The sequence below is a fragment of the Rhipicephalus sanguineus genome, chromosome 6, assembly GCF_013339695.2.
Source record: "Rhipicephalus sanguineus isolate Rsan-2018 chromosome 6, BIME_Rsan_1.4, whole genome shotgun sequence".
In the NCBI taxonomy this organism is placed as follows: Eukaryota; Metazoa; Arthropoda; class Arachnida; order Ixodida; family Ixodidae; genus Rhipicephalus; species Rhipicephalus sanguineus.
Window position 1 is genome coordinate 37,628,157 of NC_051181.1, and position 27,336 is coordinate 37,655,492.

Sequence of the window (27,336 nt, forward strand, 5' to 3'; positions counted from 1 at the left end):
CACATTATGTGGATGAGTTCTCTGAACAGTCTGCAATCTGTACCATATGAGCACATCATTACTGACATTTGCAATGAGCATGAGTTGACAAATTCATTCATAATTCAGCTTGAGTTTATCCTGCATGGGAGCCGAAGTGTGTTAGATGAGGCTTGGCTCTGTTGCAAGGGATGTTGTTTTAATTCTAAGGATTTCTTTGCCTGTCCACATTTTTTTTTCTTCGTCTTAAAATTGTGAGAAAGTTTGTATCCTAAGTTATTTCCAGTTTCACACTGGGGTGTTAAATGAACTATACACACAATATAGATACCTGAGAGACCAGTAAGACAGAAGAAAGTACTTCCTTGTAGATTAATAATAGGGTACAGCATTCACTCTAATGTAATCTAACTGGAAGGGGCCCTCCATGCTGTAAATGTGGCAGTAGACTTACCGTGCTTCATGCTGTACTTCATTGTCCAATATTGGAGAGACAGAGGAAAAAGCACTTCCCTGCCTTACGTTGTCTGCATAAATTTCTCCAGGCTGCATTGATCCTTTTGTTAATTTTAAAACATTCTTAACAGAAACTAACACACTAGAAATAATTGTCAAAATGTATATAAAAACAGCGGGAAACGCAAGGCACAGTGAGAAGAAAACGACGGGACAAGCTGGCTGTTTTCCGCTGTTTTTTTTTTAATCCATTTTCACAACGCACCAACTAGCCCAGTCCAATGCCTTGGTATCACAGAAATAATTGGCTTGGCTATTTGTAGCACGTGCTCCCCTTGGAGGCTGCAGCTGCAAGCGAGTTAAGAGCGCTACCCTCCCAGCTTTTGTGGTCGAGGGCAGTGCTGAGTTGGTGATGCTACGAAAACAACACTTTTTAGTTATTAGTCCTTCATCGATAGCTGCTATGGTCATAACACACATTGTTCATAAACATTATTTTAATAAATAAATCGTGGTTGGATGGGTCATACATGATGGCCTGTGGCAATATATTTTACATAGGGGTTGCAGACATTCTAAATTTCGAAAATGAATTGAATATTTTCCCTATCCAAAGCATATTCAGATCTTCCTGAACATTCGTCCATGGTCGAATATGCAGGTAAAGACACAAATATTTGGGCAAATGCGACGGCCAATTAACTACTTACAAATGCTACATGCTTTTTTTTTAAAGCAGAACATCACTAATAAGTGCCGTTTAGGTTACGTTGTACTTTGTGGTTACTGCATACTACTGTTCAGGGCTTGGTTATGCTACGTTCCTGGCAAATGGCAGTGTTTTACTGTAATCACTGAGAAATATGCATGGTGCGCAACACCTTTGTGCCCTTTCTTGACCTTACATCCTGCATGCTCAGGTGATAGGAATGGTTTCTTTTCCTCCAAGATTTATTTCGCAGCTATATTCCACAGATAAAATTTTATAACCGTCAAGAATGTTACCTAAACAATGTGTTTAGATGCTTGGAAAAAGAAAAGGCAGTGTGCGAGCGTCACATTGCAGAACGGAAATGTTCTTTTTCACTTTCAGATGTATTTTCACTTGCACCACATGAAAAGTGCTCACCTTGTGAATATGTGAAATAGTTAATTTTTCTGCATGACAATATGTAATTAGTGCATTACCAAGAGTATCTTCTATGTGCTGCAGCCTAATGACATGCAGTTTCATTAATTTGTTTGAAAACATTAGTGAAAGCTATTGTTACATCTTGTTCTGCAAATTTTTAACGATGCACACGTGGCCGAGGACAGGAAGAGATTAGTTGGAGGGACGAAATTAAGAAGCTTGGAGGCATCAAATGGAATGAGCTCGCAAAGGACTGGGTTGGAGATGATTGGGAGAGGTTTTATTCCTGCAGTGGGCATACGATAGGCTAGTGATGTTAAAGATCACATATTCGTTATTCCAAGACAGTTATTTGCTTTATTCATGTTCAATTCGTGTTTGAAAATTTCAATATTTGCACACCCCCACTTTTATACCATTTACAACAAATATTTTTAAGCCATTATACAGCCATGTCACATCCACCACACGGGTTAAAAAAAATTCCCAGGGTCTCTTACACCACCGCTAAGGTGACTTGAAAGCGGAACCTGTAGTGTTGATGCATTAAAAACTTAAACGTCGCATCAGCATCTGGCGGCTCATTTGTTTTGTCACATCTCATCTTGTGCTTGTTGAGCCTCCTCTGGCCTACCACACAATCCACTAGGCCCTGGCTGAGCTGCTTCCATCATGTGCCCTTTGCACAGCCGTCAGTAGGTTGAGTCATGTGAACGTTGCTTTTTATTTTTGGTCACGCAATTGCTGCAAAGTGAATGCGCAGCTCGCACACTTCGAGCCACCCTCGAGAGGGATGCAGCTTCTTTTTACTTTTTAGTCGCGTAAACACCGCAAAGATGGAAGTGAATGTGCAGCTCGCGATTGAGAGGTCATGTGGTTTTTTTTTTGTACTGTCTTGTGATGACACTGAATTTTTTGTCTGATGAGGTCTTAAAAATACATTGGTGTTCATCAACTAATGTCGTGGCACTCTTTGGCCATATGTGGCCCTTGCAGCAAGAGCACTATGCATCATCATCAGCGGCAGCAACAATATTAGCTACGAGAGCAAGTCAAGTGCAATCATCTTAAAGCGAATTCGTATTGCACAGTAGCATACTGTATAGTACACACTTAAGGTGTTCCAATTGATGTGATTGCTGCTTCGTTAGCATCAACATCTGTCAGCTTTTAACTAGCCCCTAGTGAATTGTGAAACCCAGCCTGAATACTCTGTCACTGCTGAAACAAATAAAAATTTTTGTATAACTGCCAATACTTCCGAATCTGTAGTAAATTTATGAATTAGGGCTTGTGCTGCAGGGTTGTAATCATTGTAGCAAGTTTTAGTAAAATAAATTCTCTTCATCAAAATATGAAGTATTTTAACAGGGGTAGAGAATGTGGCAAGCAAGATCAAAGAAAGAAACTAGAATGCTGCCCCTTTATAGCAATATATGACACTGAGGTCTGCTTGCTATGAGCTCAGAACACTTTCACGAAGCAGGCTCTCTTGGCGAAGGCAAAAAGAGAGGCAGCCTACTATGTGGGTAAACTCGAATGGTTTTTGGCACTGCATCACAACATTTGAAGGGCACTGAGCCATACCTTGTTTTTCAGCTCCCGAGGTTTTAGGTCCTGAACGGTATGACAAGTCCTGTGACATGTGGTCCCTAGGAGTCATCATGTACATACTGTGAGTCGCTTCTTTTGCACATTGCACTGTGGTTTCAAGTTATTTGAGAGACACTTATTTTAAATAGTAATGCCTCTTGTGCATTCGTATCTCCCAGAAAAATTGATGTATCAAACTACATGTTGTATTGCACTTGGTGACAACATCAGTGTGGGAATGCCAGTAAGATATGCTTAACGCATGTTCTTTAAGTTCACTGAGACTAAAGAATACCATCTTACTGCCTCGTGCACTGGTGACTGAATTGGGAGTGTATGACATGACCTCAAAGCTCTTTTCAGGATCTTCATTGCAAAAGGGTATTTGGGTTTACAGGAACACAGAAAGACATCAGAGGACAGAAAAATTTGCGCTGGTTTTCATAAAAAAGGATATACAGTTGAACACGGATATATCGAACTCGAAGGGGATCGCGAATTAGTTCGATGTATGAAAAATTCGATATAAAAAAATACAGGTCCCGAGACCTTACCAGTGGCGGACGATCACCTACAATCGGCGCATTCAAGAATGACAAGTAATTCCGCGCACGCTATGCAACAGAATGTTTTATTTGCGTGAAAAAAAAATCGCTTATCTTGGCCTGCTTCTTTGTTGTCGAAATGAAGTTGGAAGACGCTGGCCTCGATTTTATTGAGGCTGTCCAGGTGCGACAGCCCGGTTCCCTCTATGTCACCGTCACAATGGCGAATCAAGCCGAACGCTGCCGCCACTTCAGCAGCGGAGTATGCGCGTGCAGCCGCCGCCTCGTCCGGACGATCTTCGTCGCCACTTGAGCTGTCGGCCTGGGTATCCTATGTCCCTGCGACTGCATGTCCTAGTCAGCGAGGCTCGCAACAGCCTGAACATTGCAGTCCGCTTCCACGAAATCGTCCGCAGACACTTCGGGTGGTACGGCAGCCGTGAAGAGGAACGACAACTCGCGAAACGCGTCGTCTATGCGCTCGTCGTCGCAGTCTTCACCGGTTTCTGCAAGTTCCACCGTCACGAAGCCTGCCTTCCGGAAGCAGTTGGCCACAGTGTTCGTCTTCACGTCTTGCCAGGCGCCCGTCATAATTTGAATAGCACCAAGCAGGTCAACCTTCAGCTCGGTGCCCATGCATAGAGTGCCTGTTCAAGAACCAGGCAGATTGCCTGTTCTACTTTCCCGTGGGCAGGAGCACGCACACGACAGGCTCCCGACGTTCGCTGCTCTGCCGCCTTTGCCTTGATATCTGCCTTGTTCTTCAACAAGGTGCTCAGCGTGCTCCGTGGTATCCCGATGTCGTCCGCCACCGCCGAACTTTTTTCGCCCGCCTCAACACACTGTATGGCTTTCAACTTCGTCGCAAAGTCAAGGTTCTTGCACTTCTTGACGCTGGCCATTGCTACACAAGAAGTCGAAAATTCAAGCAGTCCGCAGCGCCTTTGCACAGCTCGCACAGCACGCACGCACGCACGCAAAGGAGGAACGCGGTGGTATGCGACAACTACGGAAGTGGGCTCCGCCAACAAAGCGCTCGCAATCTGTCGCGATGGCGGCGATGGCTACCTGGGCGCCCGGGCCACCTGCAAGGGCAGCAGCGATGTACTATCCTTCTAGCCACCATAGGTGTACGAAAGGCACGAGCTGTGGTTGGCTGAGCAAATACGAAAGGCGGGGGCTGTGGTTGGCTGATTAAAACTCACAAAACACCAACAAAAAATAAGAAAAGGCGAAAGGAGGAGGCCGCCGGCTACTTCGTTCCTGTTCTCCAAGCCGACAGTAACGCGGAGAAAGCATCAGAAAGAGAGAGAAAAAAAAAAAAAAAAGCCGTTCCGCAAGTTGTAGAATGCGCCCAACAGGAGTACAGTCTGAGACCTCTCGTCCTCGCGTTTTTCGAGCGTATCGGGTGCGGCGGAGGCGTGGTGCCGCGAAGATCACAGGGCGCAGCGAGTGCCGACACGCGCCTTCCAGCTTGCGCGGTGTTCGATATATCCGATGGTGGGTAAAAATACCGTTCGATATAAACGTGCGAATTTCTATACTTTTACAGAGGATTTTCAAGGGGATAATTTACGAGTTCGATATAGCCGAGAATTCGATATATGTGGGTTCGATATATCCGTGTTCGATGGTATAGCACCAATTATCCCCGTGTGTTTTATCAAACATTTGGGTTTATCTCTTGGTTTTTTTTTAATGAAGAGATTAGTTTATTGGCAATCCGTGGAATTCTCAAAACTGCAAGCCAACACTGGTACTTGAAAAGAATAAAGCTTTTTTCTGCAGTATTTCCCGGCGGCCCATAGTTCCCACCCATACATCACCACAGGAAAAACTAGAGGTTTAATAAAGCGCATTTTAGTTTAGGGATGGCATCTTAGCATTTCATAACTTTTGAAAGCGCTCCCATTGCTCTCTTTCTGAGCATGTGCTTATGTTCACTGCATTTTTCCGGTAGAGCTACCATTTGTGTCTATTCTGGATTCTAAAAAAACATACAATACAGGACCTACCAGTATTTTTTTGTTTATATGAATGATCTGCCCTTCACCTGTTATAGTTGTCATAACTATTGTCCTGTATTATGTCTAAGCGGAAATCAGCGTTTTCGATGTCTCCTTTTACCTTCACTATGAGGGCTTAATTCATTTACGTTTTCTTCTACTAAAGTTGTATTGTCTGCATGCTGTTAGTTGACTGCCTTTGTTCTAGCTCTTTTGTCACTCTGTCTCACCTTTTATTATAAAGTTTATACAAAGCTCAAGCAGACAAGTTTTTTATTGGTGAGAATTTTAGGAATACACTTTTTTTATGTGTAGTAATATTCTAGACTTTTTAGTAGATTTGCTGAAAACTGGAGTGGTTTGAGTTGATAACCTGGGTATCTGTCATTATTTATTTATTTATACAAGTGCCTGCAGCGCCACGAGGGCATTATTGCAGGGGGCAACTCGAGAAGAAATATTCACATAACAAAATATATGTATGCACACATGCAAAAATGAAAATATTAAATGACTGTTACTGCACTCGTCAAAATTTCAACAAATAAATTTGATCTGTGAATCACAAGCAGGCTTTGTTCTGAAATTTTAGTGCTATTATTAATGGTTACTGATATTGTGGAAGGCCTCTTTTGCTATTTCACTAATTTGCGTTTTCAAACATGCAGTGATTCAGTTTGGGAGGTGTACATGGGCTTTCAGCATGTCTCTACTGTTGCGTATGATACTTATGAATGTTTCTACAAAGATGGTGCTTAACAGGTGTAATGTTGCAGTAGTCATGAAACCAGAGTATTATTTGGTTATGGAAAATGATATGCTAGTAAGATGTAAAACAAAAGTAACTGTATGTGTGTACTTCTTTCTGGAGTGTCGCTGTAGTCATACTAAAATTTCTTTTTTACTTTATTGCTCCTGCTGGCACAATTTTCTCCCTCTAATAAATGTTGAAATGATGTGTTTCTTCATCTGCTAGGTTGTGTGCCTTATCGTTGGGATGCAGCAGTGAAATTTGTTGTGCAGGCTGTGTGGGTTCCCACCATTCTACAGCAACCACGGCCTGGCCATTTCTCCTGGCATGAAGAAGCGCATCCGGGCTGGCCAGTACGACTTTCCCAACCCGGAGTGGAAGAACGTGTCACAGGACGGTTAGTACTATGGGCACTGCAGCATTTCATGAAATGCCATATGTACAAGTGTACGGAAAACAATACCCAAGTATGTACAAAAAATGGTGGTTATGCAGGCCTGTTGGTATGTACACATCAGGATGTTTTTTTTTGGGGGGGGGGGGGGGAGGGGGGGTAACCAAGGTAGCATTTCTACGTAAATAAGGTGGGGAGGGGGGTGCCTTTACTAGTACAAGCTTGAATGATGCCCACCACCTACCATAACGGCACACAAGCTTGCACAATATGCATTTTCATGTGGCATTATGCAGGTTAACACAATATGCGTGTGAGTTTATGCAGGTTAACTACAATATGCCTGCCCGTAAGTTAAAGGGACCCTGCAACACTTTTTGAATGTGGTCAGAAAATGCTGCCGATTGGTAATCAAGGCTCTTGCGAACATTTGAGCGCAAACGTTATAGCGCAGCACACTGCATGGAACTTGCAATTAAATTTCAAAGTCAGCTACAAATCGCTCACTTTTCTCTCAGCAAATGATACCATAAGCCAAAAATCACCTAAAGATCATGACCATTGGCTGGTTTGAGCATTGTGAGCTGCATAGCTGAACTGCGGCAACCGCGGGAAGCCGCGCCATGCCTGCGCTTCACTTACACACACTACAGAATTACACCAGTGTGCTTGTAATTGCACTGAAAGTAAGCTGCGCCTTCAAAGAAAAGAAGAAGAGAAGAATGTGCTGAAGGTCGTGATGCGCAGTGATGGACAGACGTCTCTTCTTGCTCAGTTGTCATCCTCCCCTGCGTAGCTCTCAGAGCACTTGCTGGTTTGAAAGGAGACAGAAAGCATATAAGGCATGCGACAGATCCCTATAACTCCACTCGTACTTGACAGATTCTAAATATTTTTGCGGCGGTCGATTTGTGAGGCAATAAACTCCTCTGATGAAGTCATTTCATGATTACTTGTAAAAGTGTTGCAGGGCTTCTTTAAGCAAGGTTACTTGTGTGGTAATGTAGCTCAAGACAGACGTGCATTTTGCTGCGGAGCGCATCTGATGGCCTGTCATTTCTACAGAGACTAGCGACAGCACATGCGGAAGTTTTTCAACAGTCTCAGTGAGACACTGCCACTGAATTTATTTTTCATGTGCCAATGATATTGCAACTGCACAAAATTATGGGCAGTGACTTTCCTTGACATTTCTAAATGTGAGGCATGTCTTAGTGAAGCAATTTATCTAGCCGCCTACATCTGGGCGCTTTGTGGTTGTCTCCTTAACTTAGTTTATACAAAAATTGGCATAGGAGGACTTGAGTAGAACTTTTTGTTGGGCTAGTTGGTACATGTTTAACGGAAGGAATAGGGCGTAAACGAGACGAACACAAGAAGTGACAAGGCGTTCGTCCATGTCACTTGTGTTTTTCTCGTCTGCGCCTTATTCCTTCCGTTAAAGAGGACATCAGTGTATGACGGACATCATTCACAGGTAATACATGAATAATATGACATGACTGCCGTGGTAATCATTAACACTTTCCTGTCCGCACCTACACCCATCAATGGCCCGCTATCGATGGTTTTCACCTTCAAATTTTGCCGCAGTAGGGGTGCTTTTGGACAACTAACGTTATCGATCATATAAAACAGGAAAAATTTTTTGCGATTTCGCTTTTTCGTTCCTTTTTTCCGCCGCGGAGAAAATTTTGAAATGTCACTCAAGTCGAGGTGGTCGACCACTCGTAGCTTCAAACATGGTGTTGATATCGTACACACCTGCCTCTCGGAAACGGGAAATTTCGGTGGATTCAGACGAGTCTGCGTCAAAATTTTTTTATGATGGCAGCAACACAGGCTCAGAAAATGATTTTGACTCATTGGACTTCAGCGCAGACAGCGAAAGTGCGTCAAATAGCTGCGGAACGTCAACAGGTACAGGCCAGTAAGTTTCGTTTTTATCCCCGAACCGAGTCGCCGCTGCCGTGCTCCGTTCTAAAGATATCCGGCATGTTCTAAAGGTCACCGTTCTTATATGTGAAGTTTCAACTTCGTTTGGGCAGGACCACTTGCCGGCGACTGCTCAAGAGTTTAGCGCGAGAAGACGACCCAAAGTGGATATTGGCTTTGTGCTCTGTAGTTCTGCGTGGCGTTTCGTCGGAGCCATCAATTTCTTCATGCTCTTCTTTACCTGAGAAATAATCGCCGAGATGTGCAGCACAACTAACAAATATGAATTATGCATACTCTTGAGCGACAAGTAGAAGAGAAAATGAATGGTTTTTGCGAAACGTGCTGCGCAAACTTGTGCTTCACCGCAACACGTAAGTGCATTGCACGGTGGCACGATAGCCTCTGGGGCTAACGTTTTCATTTGTATCTGAATACTGTCTACAGATAGAATGCTTATATTCGCAGGGGTATTGGATACAGCATTTTTGTTCAAAACGTATATTTCAAAATTTTTTTGTTTTCACTTGGTGCAAAGCAGCATTGATGTTTCTACATAGTGTTCTCGTTTTTGTTAAAAATTTTCATTTTACAGGTTTTTTCTTTCAGAAAATTGTGTAGAAATCTATGCCTAAGTTTAAAGGGACACTAAAGAGCAAAGCGATTTTTCTCGCATTAGTAAAGTAGTCTTCCACGATACCAAAAACACCACGCTTGCTGCGAGAAGACGCTTAGTAAGCGAGAAAACGCGCAAAAAGAAAACACAGGTGGTGACGCCACCTTGGAATTCCCGCATCATTTGCCGTGACGTCGCATATGTTTGACGGCGCCTGCTTGGGCCTACGTAGTTCCTAATCGGTTAAATCGAAGTACATCGTCCTCTGAGGGGGCCAGAGACTTGACATAACGAGTTTGTGGAAATTTCGTCGAGCCAGTGGCGCCAAAATACGTTAAATGCTCTTTTAAGTCTTTTACGTCACGAATTACAAAGTTTGGCGCGAAATTTAAGAATGAAACTTTCAACTTGGTTTTCTCCTCTAATATAAACCTATAGTGGTGAAATAAACTACACAAGAGTTCTCCGAGCACACTTTATCAATCTAAACAAATTCATTGTTTCTCTTTAGTGTCCCTTTAATACCATTGGAAAGCACATTCCTAGTTCTACAAATTCATACCATATAGTATCAATAATCTTATGTGGCAGTAGAAAAATAGTTTACTAGGGTCCACAAAATTGGCCTATTTTCCTGTGGACGGGAAAGTGTTAAATCTTTTCCCCCAGTCACTTGTGGCGCATAACTGCATATCAGGGCCCTGTGGCATGCAAATATGTGCCACAGGTGAAATCTAGGAACAGCTAATATAGACGCAGGAAGTTTTATAATAAGACAATACAGTAAAATCTCAGTGATATGAATCTCGCGGGGTCACGAAGAATATTCATGTCACCTGAAATTAGTATGAGCAGAAAACATGGAAATTTAGTATGTGACAAAGGAAAGCTAATGTGCATTTTCATTTATCGTTTCTCAGGGCTGCATGGACGCGATGCATGATCAGGGTACAGAGTGGGAGGAAGGGGAGGGGGGGCCGCTTTTTGGGAATGGCGTGGAAATGTGAAATTAGCAGTTAAATTGGAGGGGACGCTTGCTTGGAATTTCACTGTAATATATACTAAGACATGTTGCAAAATAAACTAGGGAAGTGTCTGTATTGTAGCCACATGGAAGTGTCCAACAACATATAATATATAATCATTCAAACCAGAAGTATTAACTCTGGACAGATCATGTGACACTCTCATTCATGTGTAGTTTTGAACTTAACATCATGTGCTCATCTACTTCAGAATGTTCAATGTAGCTGGCATTTCGAAATGTTGTCTCATTTTGTGTGATCAATCGTACACTTATTTTTTTTCATAGTTGTCTTACTACTGTGCTTAACAGTGTGCTTTGACTTAATTGTAAAAGTCAGAAACTGTCATTGGACAAATCTGCAAAACAGGTTACAATTGCAACTCGATTTAACAAAGTGATGACCACGCTCGAATTATTTCGTTAAATCGGGAAGTGCATAAAATCGAGAACGGCATTTTTTGGTCTTTAGAAATCTGAAATTGTAACGCAGCTACACTGAAAAGCTGCAGGGACATTGTATTTGCCGCTAACCCATGCCTGCTCACAAGGAAAGTCTGTGAGGGTGGCCCGGACATGGAGCCTCCTGTGTTTGGGCATGCAGGCCAGGTGCTTGCTTGGTCACTTGAAGCTGTGACAGGCTGCCGACATGCAAAGACAGATAGAATGAATTCAGTGACTGTGAGAGCAGACCAAGCAAGAAACTTCCAAGGAGACAATCAGTGTTATCTGTTGCATAAACCATGAAATAGGGAAAGCAACCACTGTATTGTTCTTGTGGGAGCATTTACAGCGACAATAAACCAGCGCCATCCGTAGTGCCATGTGGTACGTAAGATCACTACCGACTGTTCAGTCCATTGTTCCATGCATGGGTATAATGCGCAACCTTGTAAAACTAAAACTAAGGTTGTGACTATGGCAGCTAGATAATGTTACAGTGCGCCCTCAATGAAAGCCCTGTCTGTGCCAAAATTGGAAGGAAATTGCTGTTTTCTTATAAATTTATTTTAGAAAAGACTTCATTAGACATGGTGTGGCGTCAAGTTAGCATCGTTAATTGAAATTTGATGACGACAATGAGTCCCTAGGTACCTGCTGGGGAATGTAATTTTCTTCGTTAATCGGGAACTTCGTAAAATCGGGTTTCGTTGGGCCAAATTTTAACTGTATAACCATCAAGCGAGTAGCACATCCCTCTTGATGAATGCATTGCCTGCTTGCTCATTGTGATAAGTGTAGGCACACCAGACATCTCTTGCATCATTGCTGCAGTCATACTTGATGCATTTCTCGAGATAGTCTAAGGAAAGCTCTTAGGTGTGTTCAGTATGCTGAGTGAGCCTTGCTGATGTATCATTGCAGCAAAGGACCTGATCAAGGGCTTGCTGCGAACCGATCCCACCCAGCGGCTCAGTATTGAAGAAGTTCTGGCCAACAAGTGGATTGCGGTCAGTGTTGCCCACATTTGCTTGCAGTGACAAGCAAATGGTCTTTAACACAGTTTTGGTGTTTAACACACTTCTCTTGCAGTGACAGAGGGTGAAGATCAGAAAACACAGGATTAGCACTGACTTTAAATAGAAGATTGTGCTGAAAAAGTTGTACAGAAGCAATTGCAACACACATAGAAATCAAGAAACACGTGGTTCGATATGAAGGCTAACAAAGCAGGAAATGAACAGAAAGCTAAACAAACATAAGAAAATTTCCACAAAGGCTGATAATTTTCAAACCACAGAATACGTGCAGTGAGCGCAGGTACTATATAGATAAGCACATTCCTTGTGTTGTCTGATTGCAAAACAAAAAGCCTGACTGACAATCATTCTTCACTTTTTCAGTATGAAAAGCTTTGATTATTTCACTAGTTACGTGGCATCTCAGTATAGAAGGAACTTCTGTGTTTGCTAGTGTGGGTGTGAATTGATTATGCTCTTTTAATCAAATATGTGGAGAAGAAAATGTGAGACCAAGTTGCAGGTGTCTCAATATGCAATTAAAAAACATAATGTATCATTGACAATGTCTAATGCATCACATCTAACCTCGCACTGTCAAACATGCAGCTGCACACCTACATTAGTAGAATTATTAATTTGCCCTTGTACTGACATCTGCCAGCCTTCAGGTTATCTCTATTGGTGGCAGTACGACTCTTTTGTCAATTGAGAAGCCTTCTATCTGAGTAATTCTTATGGATTTCCTTGTAGCTTTGGCTACATACGAATACGATCTTGTGGTACCTGTCCTGTTCAAAGAACAATAAAAAAAAAAGTAGGGGTGTGCGAATATTCGAAATTTCGAATATTTTTCGAATAGTGTTTGCTATTCGATTCGATTCGCACTGGAATTTTACTATTCGAACTATTCGAACTTCCCAAAAACAAATACAGTCATCGTCCGATTGAAAGTGACCCCTTCAGATTTTCAATATGCTTCACCTCATTACACTCTCGTATTGCGGCAAAGCTGCCTTTCAAGCTCCGTTACGGTCGAACTTTGCCAAGAGACAGTCAACATCTGATTGGAAGTGGTACCTAGATTTTTCAATATGCTTCACCTCATCACACCCCGGTATTGCGGCAAAGCTGCCTTTCAAGCTCTGCTACGGTCGCAAATGTATTAACTCAAGAAAACGCTGGTTCCAACATGGAGATGAAAGATGTGGCAGAGGTGGGGGCTCAATTAATGCTGTTTTGGAACTGAAATTTGGGCAGGAAGTCCGAAAAATTGGAAGCCGAAGCTTTTTAGCACCCAAAATTTCAGATGTTCTTATATATCAATGTCTACGAGGCAGATTTGGAACTCCGGACTTGAAGGGAGCACACCCTTGTCCACCACATCAGTTGGGCTTCCACAGAAGTTGAAAGAGGAGGAGAGGCTTAGGAAATCGCATCTTTGCCTATCACGTGTAAAGTGTTGTCGGCAACACTTCGGTTGCACCAAATCATGTACATAAATAGCATTCGGCCTCTACGTTGCCTCATTCTTGATAAGACAACTATGAAACACCACGCCGCCAGTGCTTCATCGACCTAGGGAAAAGAAACACTTTCATGTTGCCATCTCAGAATATGCTTAGGAATCCTCTCTAACTGCAATGTCGCTTCGAAGTATTTGAAAAATATTCTAGAAATATTCAAAAAATATTCTATTTGATTCGCACTCACACTTCAATATTCGAATTCGCTTCACACCCAAAATTTTGATATTCGCACAGCTCTAAACGCCATGTTTTACACAATGTAGAAAAAGCACATGGTACTCAACTCAGTCGGATGATAATGGTGATCATTCGAATCAGTTTCACGCAGTGCACAATAATCAGCATAAAGCCAAGATGTTGGATGAGGATTTTGTCTGAAATATGTATATATAAAAAAGCAAAGGGCCTTATACGGATTCCTGTGCGATGCCAGGCGTAACATTAACCCTTTGCAGTCTGAAACCCTTTACCCACGTTCGGTTCGTTCCGGTCCAAAGCTAGAAAAACAGAGCTCAAGTAAAAGAAGCTTGCTTACTCTTCTTAGGATGGCGCATAATGCAGTGAAAAGAGGCGCTCATGAATCACTCACGAAAGAGCTTGTCCAGCAGTGCCTGACAATGGAATGCTGCGGCCATGCTGTGTTGTTGGGAGGGGCCCGACAACGGACCGGAAAGTGTTAACAGGAGTTGAATTGGCAGAATTGAAGGAAACAAATCGTGAGTGACAAAGAAAGCTAATGATCCAGAAAATAGTACGCATTCACTTTGATGCATAACTGGGAATGGAGCACAGAATGAAAAGCTTTATAAAAGAATCAAACACTTGGCATGTTGGTATTCCTTTTTTGCAAAGAAACTTTAGAAATGTTTATCAAAAATGTATTTCCAATTAGACTGTACACTATGAAGAAAATCTACAAAAAACCATGCTGAAGAGAGCTTAAAATGATAAAGTCGATAAATTGTGTGATAAGTTTCTGAATTGATAAATATGCTTTGATTTCTTATACAAGTATAAATTTAAAGGTATTGGTTTGTAAGTAGCTCGTTTGTACATTGGTATAAATGCTTGTTTTTTGAAAAACCCTGCAGAAGTACACGGAGGTACCCCAGACGCCCTTGTACTCGGTGCGAGTGCTTCGGGAGGAAGGAGACCAGTGGCCTGAAGTGCAAGTAGGTCTTCGGAATTTTTAGAATATAATACACCCTGTGTTCCAAGAAACATGCCAATTCCTTTACAATGTGTAACTTGAGATTTACTTACACATTGTTGTAGATGTACTTTGCTGAGAACCCAGTCTGTCAACCTTGACTAACAAGAGTTATCTGTCACACTTTTCATCGCAGCAGGGGGACACTACGTGTTTCAACCAGATTATGCAGGCTAAGCACAAGGCATGCAGCAGTTGCTTAGATTAGGCCTGGCCTTTGAGGACTTTCAGCCTGCTGGCACAACCTGTTGTGCAAATTAGTGATGTCGAGAAGAATGACCATGTAGCCAGTTGCTGTCACTTTCAGGTTCACTTCAACATCTTGTCGTTGAGCATTATACAGTGCAGACCACTTATAACGTAACCGCATATAGTGCAGGACCGGTTATGATGCGGTCTTTTTCGACTCCCGTTCACCCTCCCATAGTACCGCATCTATATGCATACCGCTTATTGTGCAGTCCCCCAAGATGAAATACCGTTTATAATGCGGTTGCGGGAAAATATTTCTGACAAACGCGGTAGCGAGTGCGGTTCTCAAAGCAGGTACGCCGCTGGGGAGGGAGCGACGAGGTCGTTACGAAGGGCGAGGGCACGCACAGTGAACGAACGAGGGGCGGAGGGAGGGAAAAGACCGCGGCAGCGCTGTGCGGGCTCGCCGAGTAGGGGAAGGATGGTGGTTGCCTAGGCGACGGAGTAGCCTTTGCACCGGCGGCGGCAAGGCGGCAAGGCTCCGCGGCCGTTTGCCGGCAGCGCGTTACGCGTGGAACGTACGATCGCGTCCTCATCAAGTGCGCTTTAAAGGAAGTTTCCTGTCGGGAAAAGCGTCGTCACTTGCTACAGATATCGCGTTTGCGACCTCGTCCGCAAATTGAAAAGTTTTGCGGCTTCATGACGCGAGCTTTCGCCTTTTCTGCCAGTGCGCGGACTTAAACGAGCTTGGCGGGCTTTTGTCGCCGTTGATCTCCGGCCGCGAACACAAACTTCGTATCACGCGCGCTGTTCTTAAGTTAGTGCTTGAGTGCGATCTTTTCAACGTCCGATCTTCATGTTGTCTTGGACAAACTTCCCACGACAACATGCTGAACGGCACGCTAGGCCTAATCAGCGTTGGTTGCTTTTCGGTAGCGGTCGCGGGCGATAAAAGTTGCGGTTTGGTGCGGAATCAACGAAACTTTTTGCGATGGCTGCACTTGAAGGGAAGAGAATCATATCGTTAATGAAAACGAGGGCATGGTTGGCACATGCAACTCTCGAATTGTGGTTCCGGATTCGATTGCAATGTCTTGGACATCGCGTGCGCGCCCGTGAAATCGAACGATCGGTACCGCTCAGCACGTGAAATTTCGGTCGCGATTCGACATGGTTTTGTGTAATGCGCATACCTCGAGGTGGCCTGAAACGTAGTCGGCGAATTTCCGCGATGGCACTTTGTTTTGTTTGCTTTTTTCCCCCGTGTTCATTTCGTTGGCAATGCGGGTCTTTGGCGGTTAATTTTTGAACATTCGGACATTTAAGTGGTTGTAAGCGCCCCAAATCGCATATGTCGATTATCGGACACGCGAGGCTACATGCTCAACACGTTTTGTGCAAGTGCAGCCTTTGAAGAAGGTTGTTTTGGTTATAGTGCGGTACCGCTTATAGTGCGGATATTCGCGACTCTGGCGACTTACGTTATAAGCGGTCTATACTGTATAATATTAAAGGAGCTAACTGTCATATTATGTGCAGCACTGGACTAGTGGTCTGAGGAAAGTAAATATGCTTATTTCTGAAACCCATAGGGAGTACGACACAGCGTAGTGGGGGGGGAAAGGGGAGTGAAAGAAGAACAGAGCAGGAAGGAGAGGCCACTTTCTCAACATATGAGTACCCACACCACCGAGCACCAGGCCATTAAATGAATTGGTGGGTGCCACGTGAAAATTTCTCAATTGGCAATAGAAAATGGCGTCGTGCAGCCCCACATTGTGTAGCCTCGCGCTGTAAGCGTACTGAAAAATAAACCACCAGCTATCCAAACTTTTATGTTGCTCAGATATGGTAGTTCCTTTTAGGATGAAAGTGTTTCTGTGTTCCTGGACACGAAGCTGTGTGATCCACTGATTATCAACTCATTATTTTATTACCTTGTTTGGTTTTCTTCTGGGTTTTTGTTAGTTTCTGCTTTACTTGGTGAGTAATTTTTGTCTTCTACCTGTCCCCCCTGTTAAAATCTTTCTGGGCCTTGTGGGGACTGTAATAACAGGTAAATGCTGAAGACGACATTTGCTGCATATAGTTAAAGCAATGGAAATTTCGGAAATGCCACTGCAGATTATAAATGAAGTAGTCTTTAGCAACGTGATGTGTCACTACATCGCTTGGACGCTAATTTCATGAATGATGAGTCATCATGAGCTGGGTTTTGCTAGGAACTTTTTTCTGTGGCTGGTGTGAAACCAAATTCTTTCCATAAATTTCACACCATTTGGACTGCTCCGTTTTTTTTTAAGCTTGTGAGAAAAATGTGTGCTTTATTCAGGGAAATTTCAATGAATAAATGTTTGCAAGTAGTAGTTAAACTGAGACGAGATGATCGTAAGTGGTGTGATCGTGTGCCCAGGAGGAAATGACACAAGCCCTGGCCACCATGCGGGTTGACTACGACACGGTGCAGCTCAAGCAGCTGGCTGACACCAACAACCGGCTGCTCAGCAAGCGGCGACAGCAGCAAAACTGAGGCTGCTCTCACCAGGCACATGATGTGCGGTTTTACTGTCGCAAATCTGCTTATCATGTTTGGTTACCAAAGTTTTTAGGGTTTAAGTAATTTTCGGTCTTATAAGACCAGGAAACCAAGTGCCTGACTGTTGGGGTGTGTTGTATTTTATGCAGATAAATTTCCTCTTTTACACAGCCCAGAAATCGTTCCTCCTACTGCATATTTCCATTGATACGAGACGTTGGCTTTCCGTGGGGACAGGAGAGGGCATCGCATGTTCTGCTGTGAAACTGTCTGCGGCTACATGATGAGTTTGGGGGCGGTATGTTGGCATTGGCGGGCAACTGCAAAACGTGGAAAACGTGCGTGTGGACAAGAATTACAAGATGACAAACACAAACATTGTCTTATAATTCTTGTGCACATTTGCTGTTTTCTGCACTGTGGAATTGCACGCACTAGGCCAGCTGTCAGATGTACTGGACTTTACGAAATATTCGAAAGTCATGGCTTTTGAGACTGCGAGCACACCGCATAGCTGATGTAGAGGTCATGTAAAATAGAGTTTGAGTGAAATGTATGGACTTTCTGAAGGCGCTCCTTTCATATAGAGAGCACATAGTCGAAAGAGCTTCTTTCCCCACCTTGTACAGTACTCGCCACCAAGGCACCTACATTGAACATTCGTTAACTCAAACTATGATATCTCGAAATGCCGGTATAGTCAAAATTTCTTGCTGCTGCATTGTCTGACCCGTGTCTTTCTTGCCCAAATTTCGAAAAAGCTTGTGCACTGAACTCTGATAGCTCGAGATCTCAACAGTGAGAAACTGCGGCAAATTCCCTTTAGGGGGATTGAAATTATGCACGAACGATTTTATGGAAGGAGGCAGAAGCATAGTGGTATGCACATATTATTTTATTACATCATTTACTGCATTTTATGACAAGAGTGCATAGCCAAGAAAAGCCTGCAATAACTAATATTATGCAACATTGCTGTTAAGCTCACATTTGTACATTTGCAAGCATTTTTTTGTCTTGGGGCCTGCTAGTCCTCACGTCCGCAATGGCTTCCTAAAGGAGTACTGACACAAATTTTTGAAGGCGAGATAACTTGTGGGATAGATTAGTGTGGACACACGCATCATCTGCGAAATATCAACGGATAATATAGCCTAGAACATATTTAAAATCAATTCGAAAGTGTGTGTTGCGTCACTTGCGTGCGAAATGGGCCTTTGGTATTTGTGTAAACAACCCACTGCCACCTGCGTCATGAGTTTGTGTTAGCTGCCACGATCTTTGCGAGCGCTCTGTCCTAGCAGACCTTTTCAACGGAAAAAGGGGGCAGACTTGCACGGGAGTACGAAGGTCCTTGCCTCAGCAGTGCATTTTCGGGGGGTCACGCATATTTACAAGCACCCAGGAAGCCTTCGTTGAAAAGAGTTGTCAATGCAGCGCTCATGTGCACGCGGTTTTGTGTGCTGACGTAGCCAGCTATATTTACATGAAAACCATGAGTTCGGCCTGACTGGGTGCTATAAAACAGTCTCCAAAAAATTAACCTTTGCACGTTCGAGCAAATGAGCTTTCCAGCCGTGATAAGAGGGTCGTTAGCTACTTATCGCAACAGAAAAAACAAGATGCAAAATTTTTGTGTCAGTGCTCCTTTAAACGGGACTGCAACACTTTTTGAGGATGGTCAGAAAATGCTGCCGATTGGTAGAGGTGGCATGTCGTGGTGCATGTAAGTGAACAAGGGCGTAACGCATGCTGATGTACGGACGACTACACCCTTGCCCCCTTGTCATTGCCCTGCCCTGGGAAAGTGCTTAAAGCGTGCGACAAATCGCTGTAACTCTGCTTGTACTTGACGGATTTTAAAATATTTATGGCAGTAGATTCGTGAGGCAATAAACTCCAATAGTGAGGTCATTTGACGATTACTAGAAAAAGTGTTGCAGGACCCCTTTAATAGAGCTTCCCCCTTTTCAAACTTAATTAATGTATCACTGTATATTTTGTCTTCATTATAGTTTCATATGATAGTTTTTATATCGCTTTTTTGCATTACTAGAGCTCTTTTACACAACATTAGCTCAGAAAAGTATTTTTCTTTATGCATGCTGAGAAATGTTCCAAATAAATCCCGGTTTGCTTCCAATAAAATGCTTTGCAATAAAGAACACCCAGGAAAAGTTTCTCTCCACAGCTTTCTAAACTTTGCCTGCAGCTATTACATCGTCACTATCGTCAGAAATATTGTGGCAATATTGTCTAGAAAGGGAATTCTGCATTAGCTCTACCTGCCAGGAGTGGGTTGCCTCATAAGAGGGAGAAATGTAGCCTGCACAGCGAGCAGTCAAATGAAAAGAATGTGCAACACTGCTGAGTCATCCACCGCTGGGCCACCCTCCCTGGTTATTATTTGTTTTTTCTACTTATAACCGCTTGTTTGAGTTTGCTCACAGTCACTTCATCTCACACAGCAGCCGTGAGCTGCTAGTCGCGTCATTTGTTTCCTCAGTAGTGCATATTGTTCGAGGAGTTGGTCATACATGTGCCCGTTCTTGTGCTCTTGTCATCCGTGTCTGTATTGCGCAGCCCCTTGCTTAACAATTCGTTTCCTCCCCATCTTGGTGAGGACCCTGTCTGTCATGCATCAGCCTTGACTGGTATGATCGAGGCCTTTGTGCAGGTGCAATCTATACACACACTGCATTTGAGTAAGGTAAGGATGCAAACTGACAACAATTCAGCAAGATCACGACTTGACAAGAACGCTCGTTTCATGCTTGTGTGGCGGTGCGGAACGTAACACGTGGGCATCTGCTAAAGGCATGACAGCGCTCTATTACGCAGTTCAGTTTTGTTTTCAAAGTTGTATCAAATCGATTATGCTGCAAAAATTTGTAGCAAATTTTTGTTAAGTCTGGAACCGGTCATGAATTCTTTGGATGACAGGTTTCAAATTGCATTATCTGACACAGTGCCTAACTTTGCTCTTGGCACATTGCCAGTAATACCCTTGCCCATAAAATGGCTGCATGCCAAGGCATGCCAAACTGTGACAAATATTATTGCATACTACGGTTGCCAGAATCAGGAGGCTCCATATGTTCTATACGAGTCCACCAGGCATCATATTCACAATTTTCCATATTCCAAAACTTGAATTATCTTGAAATGTTTTAAAGTTTTTTCCAGTTTTGAGATAACTGGGGTTACTGCACTTTACGAGTGAAGCTTCTACCATTTATGTCAATGTTATATTAGTCACTAGTTAGTACAATATTAAGTAGGCTGTACCCACTCATAGCTATATTCAAGTGCCACGAGAGTTTCATTTCTATAAACGACCACATTGCAAAGGAAAAAAAGCACACATAAAGGGGCGTAACAAGGCTGTTGTTAGAGGCTTACAGTGGCAAGTGCGCCAGTGCCTGTCCCTTCCAACTCCCAGTTGTGGATTGTGTTGGCTCTTTTAACTTGATAAGTGGCCCCGAATTCACGCATGATGCAGATGACTGAAGCAGCCAACGGCTTGCCCCTTTTGTATGCAGCAAATTGTAATGGTGCCAGCTTTTTGAAAGCTGCCAGCCACCAGCTGCATTGGCACACCCATTTCTTGTACCCATTGCAAATTGCACTGCTCCTACTCTTGCGCCAAATAGCGCCAAACAGCATTTTCTGCACCATCGTGATAAAGGCACATTTTTCCATCCAAGTGTGCCAAAATTCACAACTCCGCAACTCATGTTCAGCCATAGTGTTGTGCAGGCACACTTGACGTGTTCGACTAGCACCCTAAAACAAGCGCTGGTTTCACTGGAGCGGCTTTTAATTAATTATACTCCCAGGTATCTATTTTCGTGTTTTATGCTTGAAGTTTTCAAATCGCTCATCTTGTAGCTGCAGCTAGCCACACAGTGCCTATCATACGCCTCGTGTAGCAGCTGCACATTAATATAAAACACAACGCATCACTTAGTGATGGAATACAATAGTAGTTGGGAAAAGACACGGGCTGCTGTGCACTTTTCTCTTTGTAATATGTCTGTTGTGACTGTAGTGCTTTCCTCACCCATCAATATTCTGCGGAGACTACATTAAAAAGGACAGCTTGTACCTATGCAATCGGGGGACCACAGTGCGAAAATTGCTAAATTGCTCTTTTTGCATACTGTTCATTTTGATATCTTCAATGCCTAATCTATGCTGTATCGAACAAGTTAGCTGAAAGTGTATTTAAAATGCCCCCCAAAAAATCACTTTATCAGTGTGCATGGTGAGAAGGGAGCACAGTAACACGTAAACACTGCATGGAATTCACGGAAGAATCTCTAGTCTTTTCTGCCTTTAAGCACCAACGCGATTGTACTACATCATTAAAAAACTGAAAGTTGTGTTTTTCCATTACTACCTTCCTCACATACGATAAGTATGTAGGAAATGTGCAAAAAAAGATATAAAAGAATGGGGGCCATTCTGATGAAGTTTACAATGCGCGTGACCGTGCCTATCGGCTTGGCATGCCGATATGCTGTGAGCTCGCCTGCCTTGGCCTGGTTCGACGACTTCACTGATACACCGCTTATTTGTTGGATCCCACTGCGATAGTAAACTGTGCTACATAGACGTTCACTTTGAAAATTTTTGAAAAGAACTCTAGTACGGAGAGTAAAGTGCGACCCTTACCTTGTCATGTAGTAATAAAAGAGAGGCATCTATCGCAAGAATCAGACAAGCTGGCGATCGTCGTGCACTGAAAGGGATATACCTAAAGTGACTGTCTCAGAATGTGGAGATTGTAGCGAACCGAAAGAGTAAATGCATTGTGTGATCCAGTACTGTGTCAACTGTTTAGTGGTGGTGAAGCAAAGCTTTGTTCGTGTCAGTAAGTCATGTAGTGTGTATGATGCCGCAGATGTTATGCATGAGCTGCCTCACTTCAGAACAAATTTGGCGTAGCTTGCAACAACACACGGGCACAAGAAGGCACATAAGGACACCACACAGCACCGAGAGTACTGTCAACGTGCCAGTGCTTGTTTCCACACTACTGTGACTTCTCGCTGTCTGTATATCCTGTTTCCAAGATAAGGTACATCCAACGTTACTGTTAGCAGAGAAGGCACATTTGCAGCTCTTAGGAATGAGAACAACTCGGTACAGTGTCCATGAATTGCAGTTCTTGTTGAACCTTCGAGTGCGGTGATTTCACGGTGCAGGTGAGGCACCGTTGCAATGTGCTAGCAGGTTGTCCATAACGTGTAGAACAAAACCACCTTTTCAAAGATGTAGAAGCCAATGTCTTGGTATCTCAGGAGGTTGTGTGGGCAAGTCTGTTGTCTTCATATAAATTAAAAGATTATCAAATTTAGCTTTTTCTTTTTTAAGCAGAGGCAGTGCAGCATTGCTTTACTGTGAGGCAATAAATTTTGGGATTATTAACTTGAAGCGTTCAGAAGTACCTCTGGTAAGCCCACCAATGTGCATTATTTGCTCAAGAGTACTCCAAAATGTCCACAATATAAAGGTGCTCCAAACATCTCCAAATTATGTTTTTCCTGCTCTGAAAATTTTTCCAAGTCCTATTTTTTGAGTGGCACCACTGAAATTTCCTGTAAGTTAGGGCATACGGGTTGCTTCTGCTCTCTATTGCGTAGAAAGTTAGCACAGTTGCACAACATCGACACTAGCTAGAGGGCGCTTGCCTCACTGTGCTGTTTTGTCTGCTGTTTTCATGGCATTTGTGTAGTGACTGTTAGAACAGCTGTGCTCAGAACAAGTGTCAAAACAAAGTGGTCTCTATCCAGCCTGTCTTCAAAATTTTTTTGCACTTTTATTGCACTATTTCTTTATGATGACATACAAATAAATCAATAATGCATCTGTGCTGTTGCCTTCTTGCTGAACACGCCTGTGAAGACAGTGAATTTTGTTATTCCTTCTAAGTATTCATGAAGAAAAGATTCTTTTCACCATCTTGTACCTGCCAACCTCAAACTAGGACAGGACATTTTTGTGTGCCCTTAAAGTAAACCGATGTTTCTTTCTGCCTTTATTGATGCCGGTGGTGTAAGCATAGCCATTGTGATGCTGTAGCCACATCATAGAAAACAAATAAGTGGAAACCTTCAGCATGTTAATAGGCACAACGAAACAAGCTCTGGGTTGAAGAGGGACCTTGCGACAAAGTGCTAGTGAGGAAGACACCCCTTTTTTCCACATTGAATAGAAGGATGGTTGCTTGAACAGAGACCTAGGGAAGGAGCCATCTTAAATCTGTGCCCTCCTGCATATAAATATTTCTGTTGTAATTTCTTGGTATGTTTATGCTAAGCTAAATGCACAATGGCTTCAAAAAAGGACGAAGTAAAGGTGACATGGAGAAGATCAAGCCAAAGCTGCGAGTTCTCTTGTGAGAGAACACCATCGTAATCAGAGGGACTATTGCTGCCTTAAAGAGGCTGTTTACAGCTTTAGCTGATACTATCAGATTTAACTGCATGAAGTGAACTACTGAGAGATATGAAAGATCGTGAACACCATCTTGGAGGAGCGGCCTTCTGGATGATATGTTCAAATATGACTGTGCACTATGGCCACCATGGGCCTCCTCTCAAAGCAAGGAAGGCTGCATCTGCCATAATAACCACCTTGTCAAAGCAAGCAAAGCAATGAGCACCTCTTGTAGCCCAGTATCATGGAATTGAAATCCCCAAGCTGTGTTTGGAGTCCTTCAGCGGGGAGCTATCCTCTTGGTAAGCTTTTTGGAAATGACCCAAGATCGCAGTGCGTGATGACGACCTATCAAAGTCCGATGGATTGTACCACTTCTAGTCGCCTCTTGCAGGACAAGGCACCCATCACTCAATTCTGATGACTTGCCAGACATTGAAGAATGGAGAATGATGAGCATACCGTTTGGTGCAACGTTGTCCCATGTGGGAAAAAGAAAAGTTTGACTGCACAAACGTTTGCAGCTGGACAAAGAAACGCCGGGGATTAGGCAAATATAAGCATTTAAATTAAAGGATTAAGAGCCTACATGTGAGTGCATGCCAGCTCCCACACACTGATTTGGGTGGTACCCAATTTGGAATGCTTTGCTTTACACACAGTGCGTGTCCTATCAGTGTCATTGATAGTTATGATCCCCTGGGATGATAGATCGATTGATTTATGGATACATTCACATTATACATAAATCTGTCTGATATTCCTCATCGGCACATCATCTGCTGGCTTAATCAATCAGCATTTGCTGATAATAATGCCTCGGAAACTGATTGATAAACAATGCAGCCCTTAAACTTCACGTGTCTAATTGTAGACGTAGTGCCTGAACGTTAGATAAAAATTTTCTGACCTCTGTAAGAAAAGGTGCTTAAGTACCAATTGAAGCAAAATTATCTTGAAATTGCGTATTGCAATTTCAACAGTGTGAACAATGTAGCCTTGTTGAATCCACAGCTTGCCTTAAACCTGACACGCACAAAGTGAACCAGTTCACTAAAAGTCAAAGCACGTAGGCCTCTATCTTTCAAGAGATCTACATGGTACATTTTTATTCTCTGGAAACTTGTGAATATATATTGTCTTGCTGGCTTTGTCTTCAACTTTAGGTACATCGGGTATTTTTTAAAACATCATCGATATAACAATTGCATGTGAATTAAGTTTCTGCTCGAGTACCAACAGGACGAATCTAAATACTTTAATGCTTTCAATTCCCCAGGTTACGCCTATTATTCTAAAAGAAAAATACTTTCTTTGTGCGCAGAACTTCTGAGAAAAGAAGTCAGCTAGGACAGAGTGCACACTTACAACCAGTTTATTGCTCAGAAGCTGTGCCCCGTCTATCAACTTGTTGGACAATGAATGTGAGTATATTCTTAGTTGAAACGTGATTTCAAGATGTGAACAAGATGTTTTTGCACATGCACCATCACTTTCCCTTTCTCTGTGTGTCATCTCCTCGCCCTCATGATTCTATATATTTTCGCACCATCTGAGCAATAAACTGGTTGTAAGTGTGCACTCTGTCCTGACTTCTTTTCTCAGAACTTCTGCGCACAAAGGAAGTATTTTCCTTGTAGAATGTAATACCAACCAGCCCAAGTAGCCATCCCTTATGCCTTTTATATGGTGCTTTGGACATTTGCACACAAAATGATGCAGGTCTTTGTATTACAGAAGTGTTAGCCATGGCAGATACAGCGAAATCTCTTTGCAAAATGCACTTTTATTAGAAACACTCAGTTATAGGAGACATTTGAAAATGATTTCACTGGTTTTCTTATGGTCACTATGTAGCAACATTGCATACAAGAGACTCGGTTAATAAGGACAACTTTTCTTATGTCCCTAGAGCAAATTACTCATGTTTACAGGAGGCACAACCCCAGACACACACACAAAATGTGGCCAACATTGTGTTACCAACCGCTTATGCGCTGCGATTCAGTCCCTTGGCTTGATTCTGTTCCTTTCCACAGCTGAATGTCATTCCTTGCAGTCGTTGCGAGCTACACATTGCACCGAACTTGCAGTCATTATGCTTTTATAGTCGCTGTAACTCTCCCACAGCGGCTAAGAGCACTTCAAAGGTATTGTGAGCAAAGTGAAGTGCTTTACCTCCAGGAGTTGGTGAAAGAGGCTAATACAATCTGCATTCACTGAAAAACAAACTATTGCGAATGACTTCTTCTAGTCATCCAGGCAATTTCCTTTAGATTAGTCTAAACACACTTTGATGCTGATGTATAATAGAGTGATCTAGATTGATTCCTCGGTATTTTTAGAAATTTTGGTTACAGGAGACCTTGGTTACGAGAGATTTTTCCAGGGTGCCTTTAGTGTCTCTTGTGATGAGATTTTACTGTACTAGTGTTGAAGCCAAAACTAAAATATGATAAAAGATACTGGAAGTTGTCTTTTATGCATGATATGCACTCGGTTTATTCCAAAACAAATTGGTTCTCTTTGTTCAGTAAAGGTGTGAAATGTATGCTGCTCTGTATTCATGGCACGCGTCTCTCATAATCAAATCATGGTTTTGGGATGTTAAACCACAGCAGTTATATTCATGGCATAATGATATTGCTGAAAACAGATATGTTTATGTAATGGAGGCCAAATTTTCACTTGCCCATTTTACTTGGAACGCTACTGCCAGTAAAGCTGATGAACCAAGGGTTTCCAAAAAGTGATACTGTAAAAAATTGCTTAGCAATTGTATTTCGTTTGTCTTGAGATCAGTATAGGCTGTAATAGGGTGCGAATGAAAATTCGCTAGATTATTAGCAACAATACATGTGCGTATAAGCAACCTATAGAAAGCAGGCATTTGACAATACAGTCGTTAATTTGGTAGACATGTATTATGAATGTTCGTAGCAGGGCGCACTGTTTTATTTTGCCATACTATATGCCAACTAAAAAGGAGAAGTGTCATTTGCCCATTTGTAATGCAAAGCTACAAAGTGATCCATGTGGATTTCTGGATTTCTCGGAAAGAAAATCCTAATAAATTCATTCTGGTCTGTGATATGTAGCAGGGACCAACAGCTTTCCAGAGCAGTTGCTCAACCTGGACCAGGATGAAGTTTTGTCAACTTTCTGAGAAATCTGTATGGATTTCTTGTCTGGTTATAAATTTTCTTCTATTGTTGTAGGTGGGTGACAGTAGCATTTCCTTTCATGACCCGTCTTCCTCTTTGCGGGATTCTGTAGAACTGATTTATCCTGCAGTCTGCCAATACTTGCATTGCTGTTGCACCAGCACACTTCTCTTGGCAGAGCCTAATGACTGCAGAGTGTGTTGTAAGGTGCCAGCTAGAGAAACACTAAAGCTATATAAGGCAGGCATTTCTATATTTTATGATGCTATGCATGTATATTGCTGACAGATACCATATGCTGTGTATAATGTAAAGTATGTCTTGCATTCATGCTGAACCGCAACAGCTGCATTTTTCTCTCAACTTCCTT

The 27,336-nt window shown here is 42.7% G+C and overlaps 1 protein-coding gene across 2 annotated transcripts in view; it reads left to right on the forward strand.

The window, feature by feature from the left end:
• Positions 1-17,537, forward strand: part of LOC119395715 (MAP kinase-activated protein kinase 2) — a 48,327-nt gene extending 30,790 nt beyond the window's left edge. Inside the window, exons 6-10 of one of the 2 annotated variants that reach the window (XM_037662726.2) lie at positions 3,167-3,242; positions 6,735-6,859; positions 11,797-11,882; positions 14,512-14,592; positions 17,239-17,537. In XM_037662726.2, coding sequence (XP_037518654.1) covers positions 3,167-3,242; positions 6,735-6,859; positions 11,797-11,882; positions 14,512-14,592; positions 17,239-17,352 — 482 coding nt within the window. In that variant the 3' untranslated portion in view covers positions 17,353-17,537. Of the gene's footprint in view, positions 1-3,166; positions 3,243-6,734; positions 6,860-11,796; positions 11,883-14,511; positions 14,593-17,235 lie in introns of both variants that reach the window. The other variant, XM_037662725.2, reaches the window with a different exon arrangement.
• Positions 17,538-27,336: the final 9,799 nt, after the last annotated feature.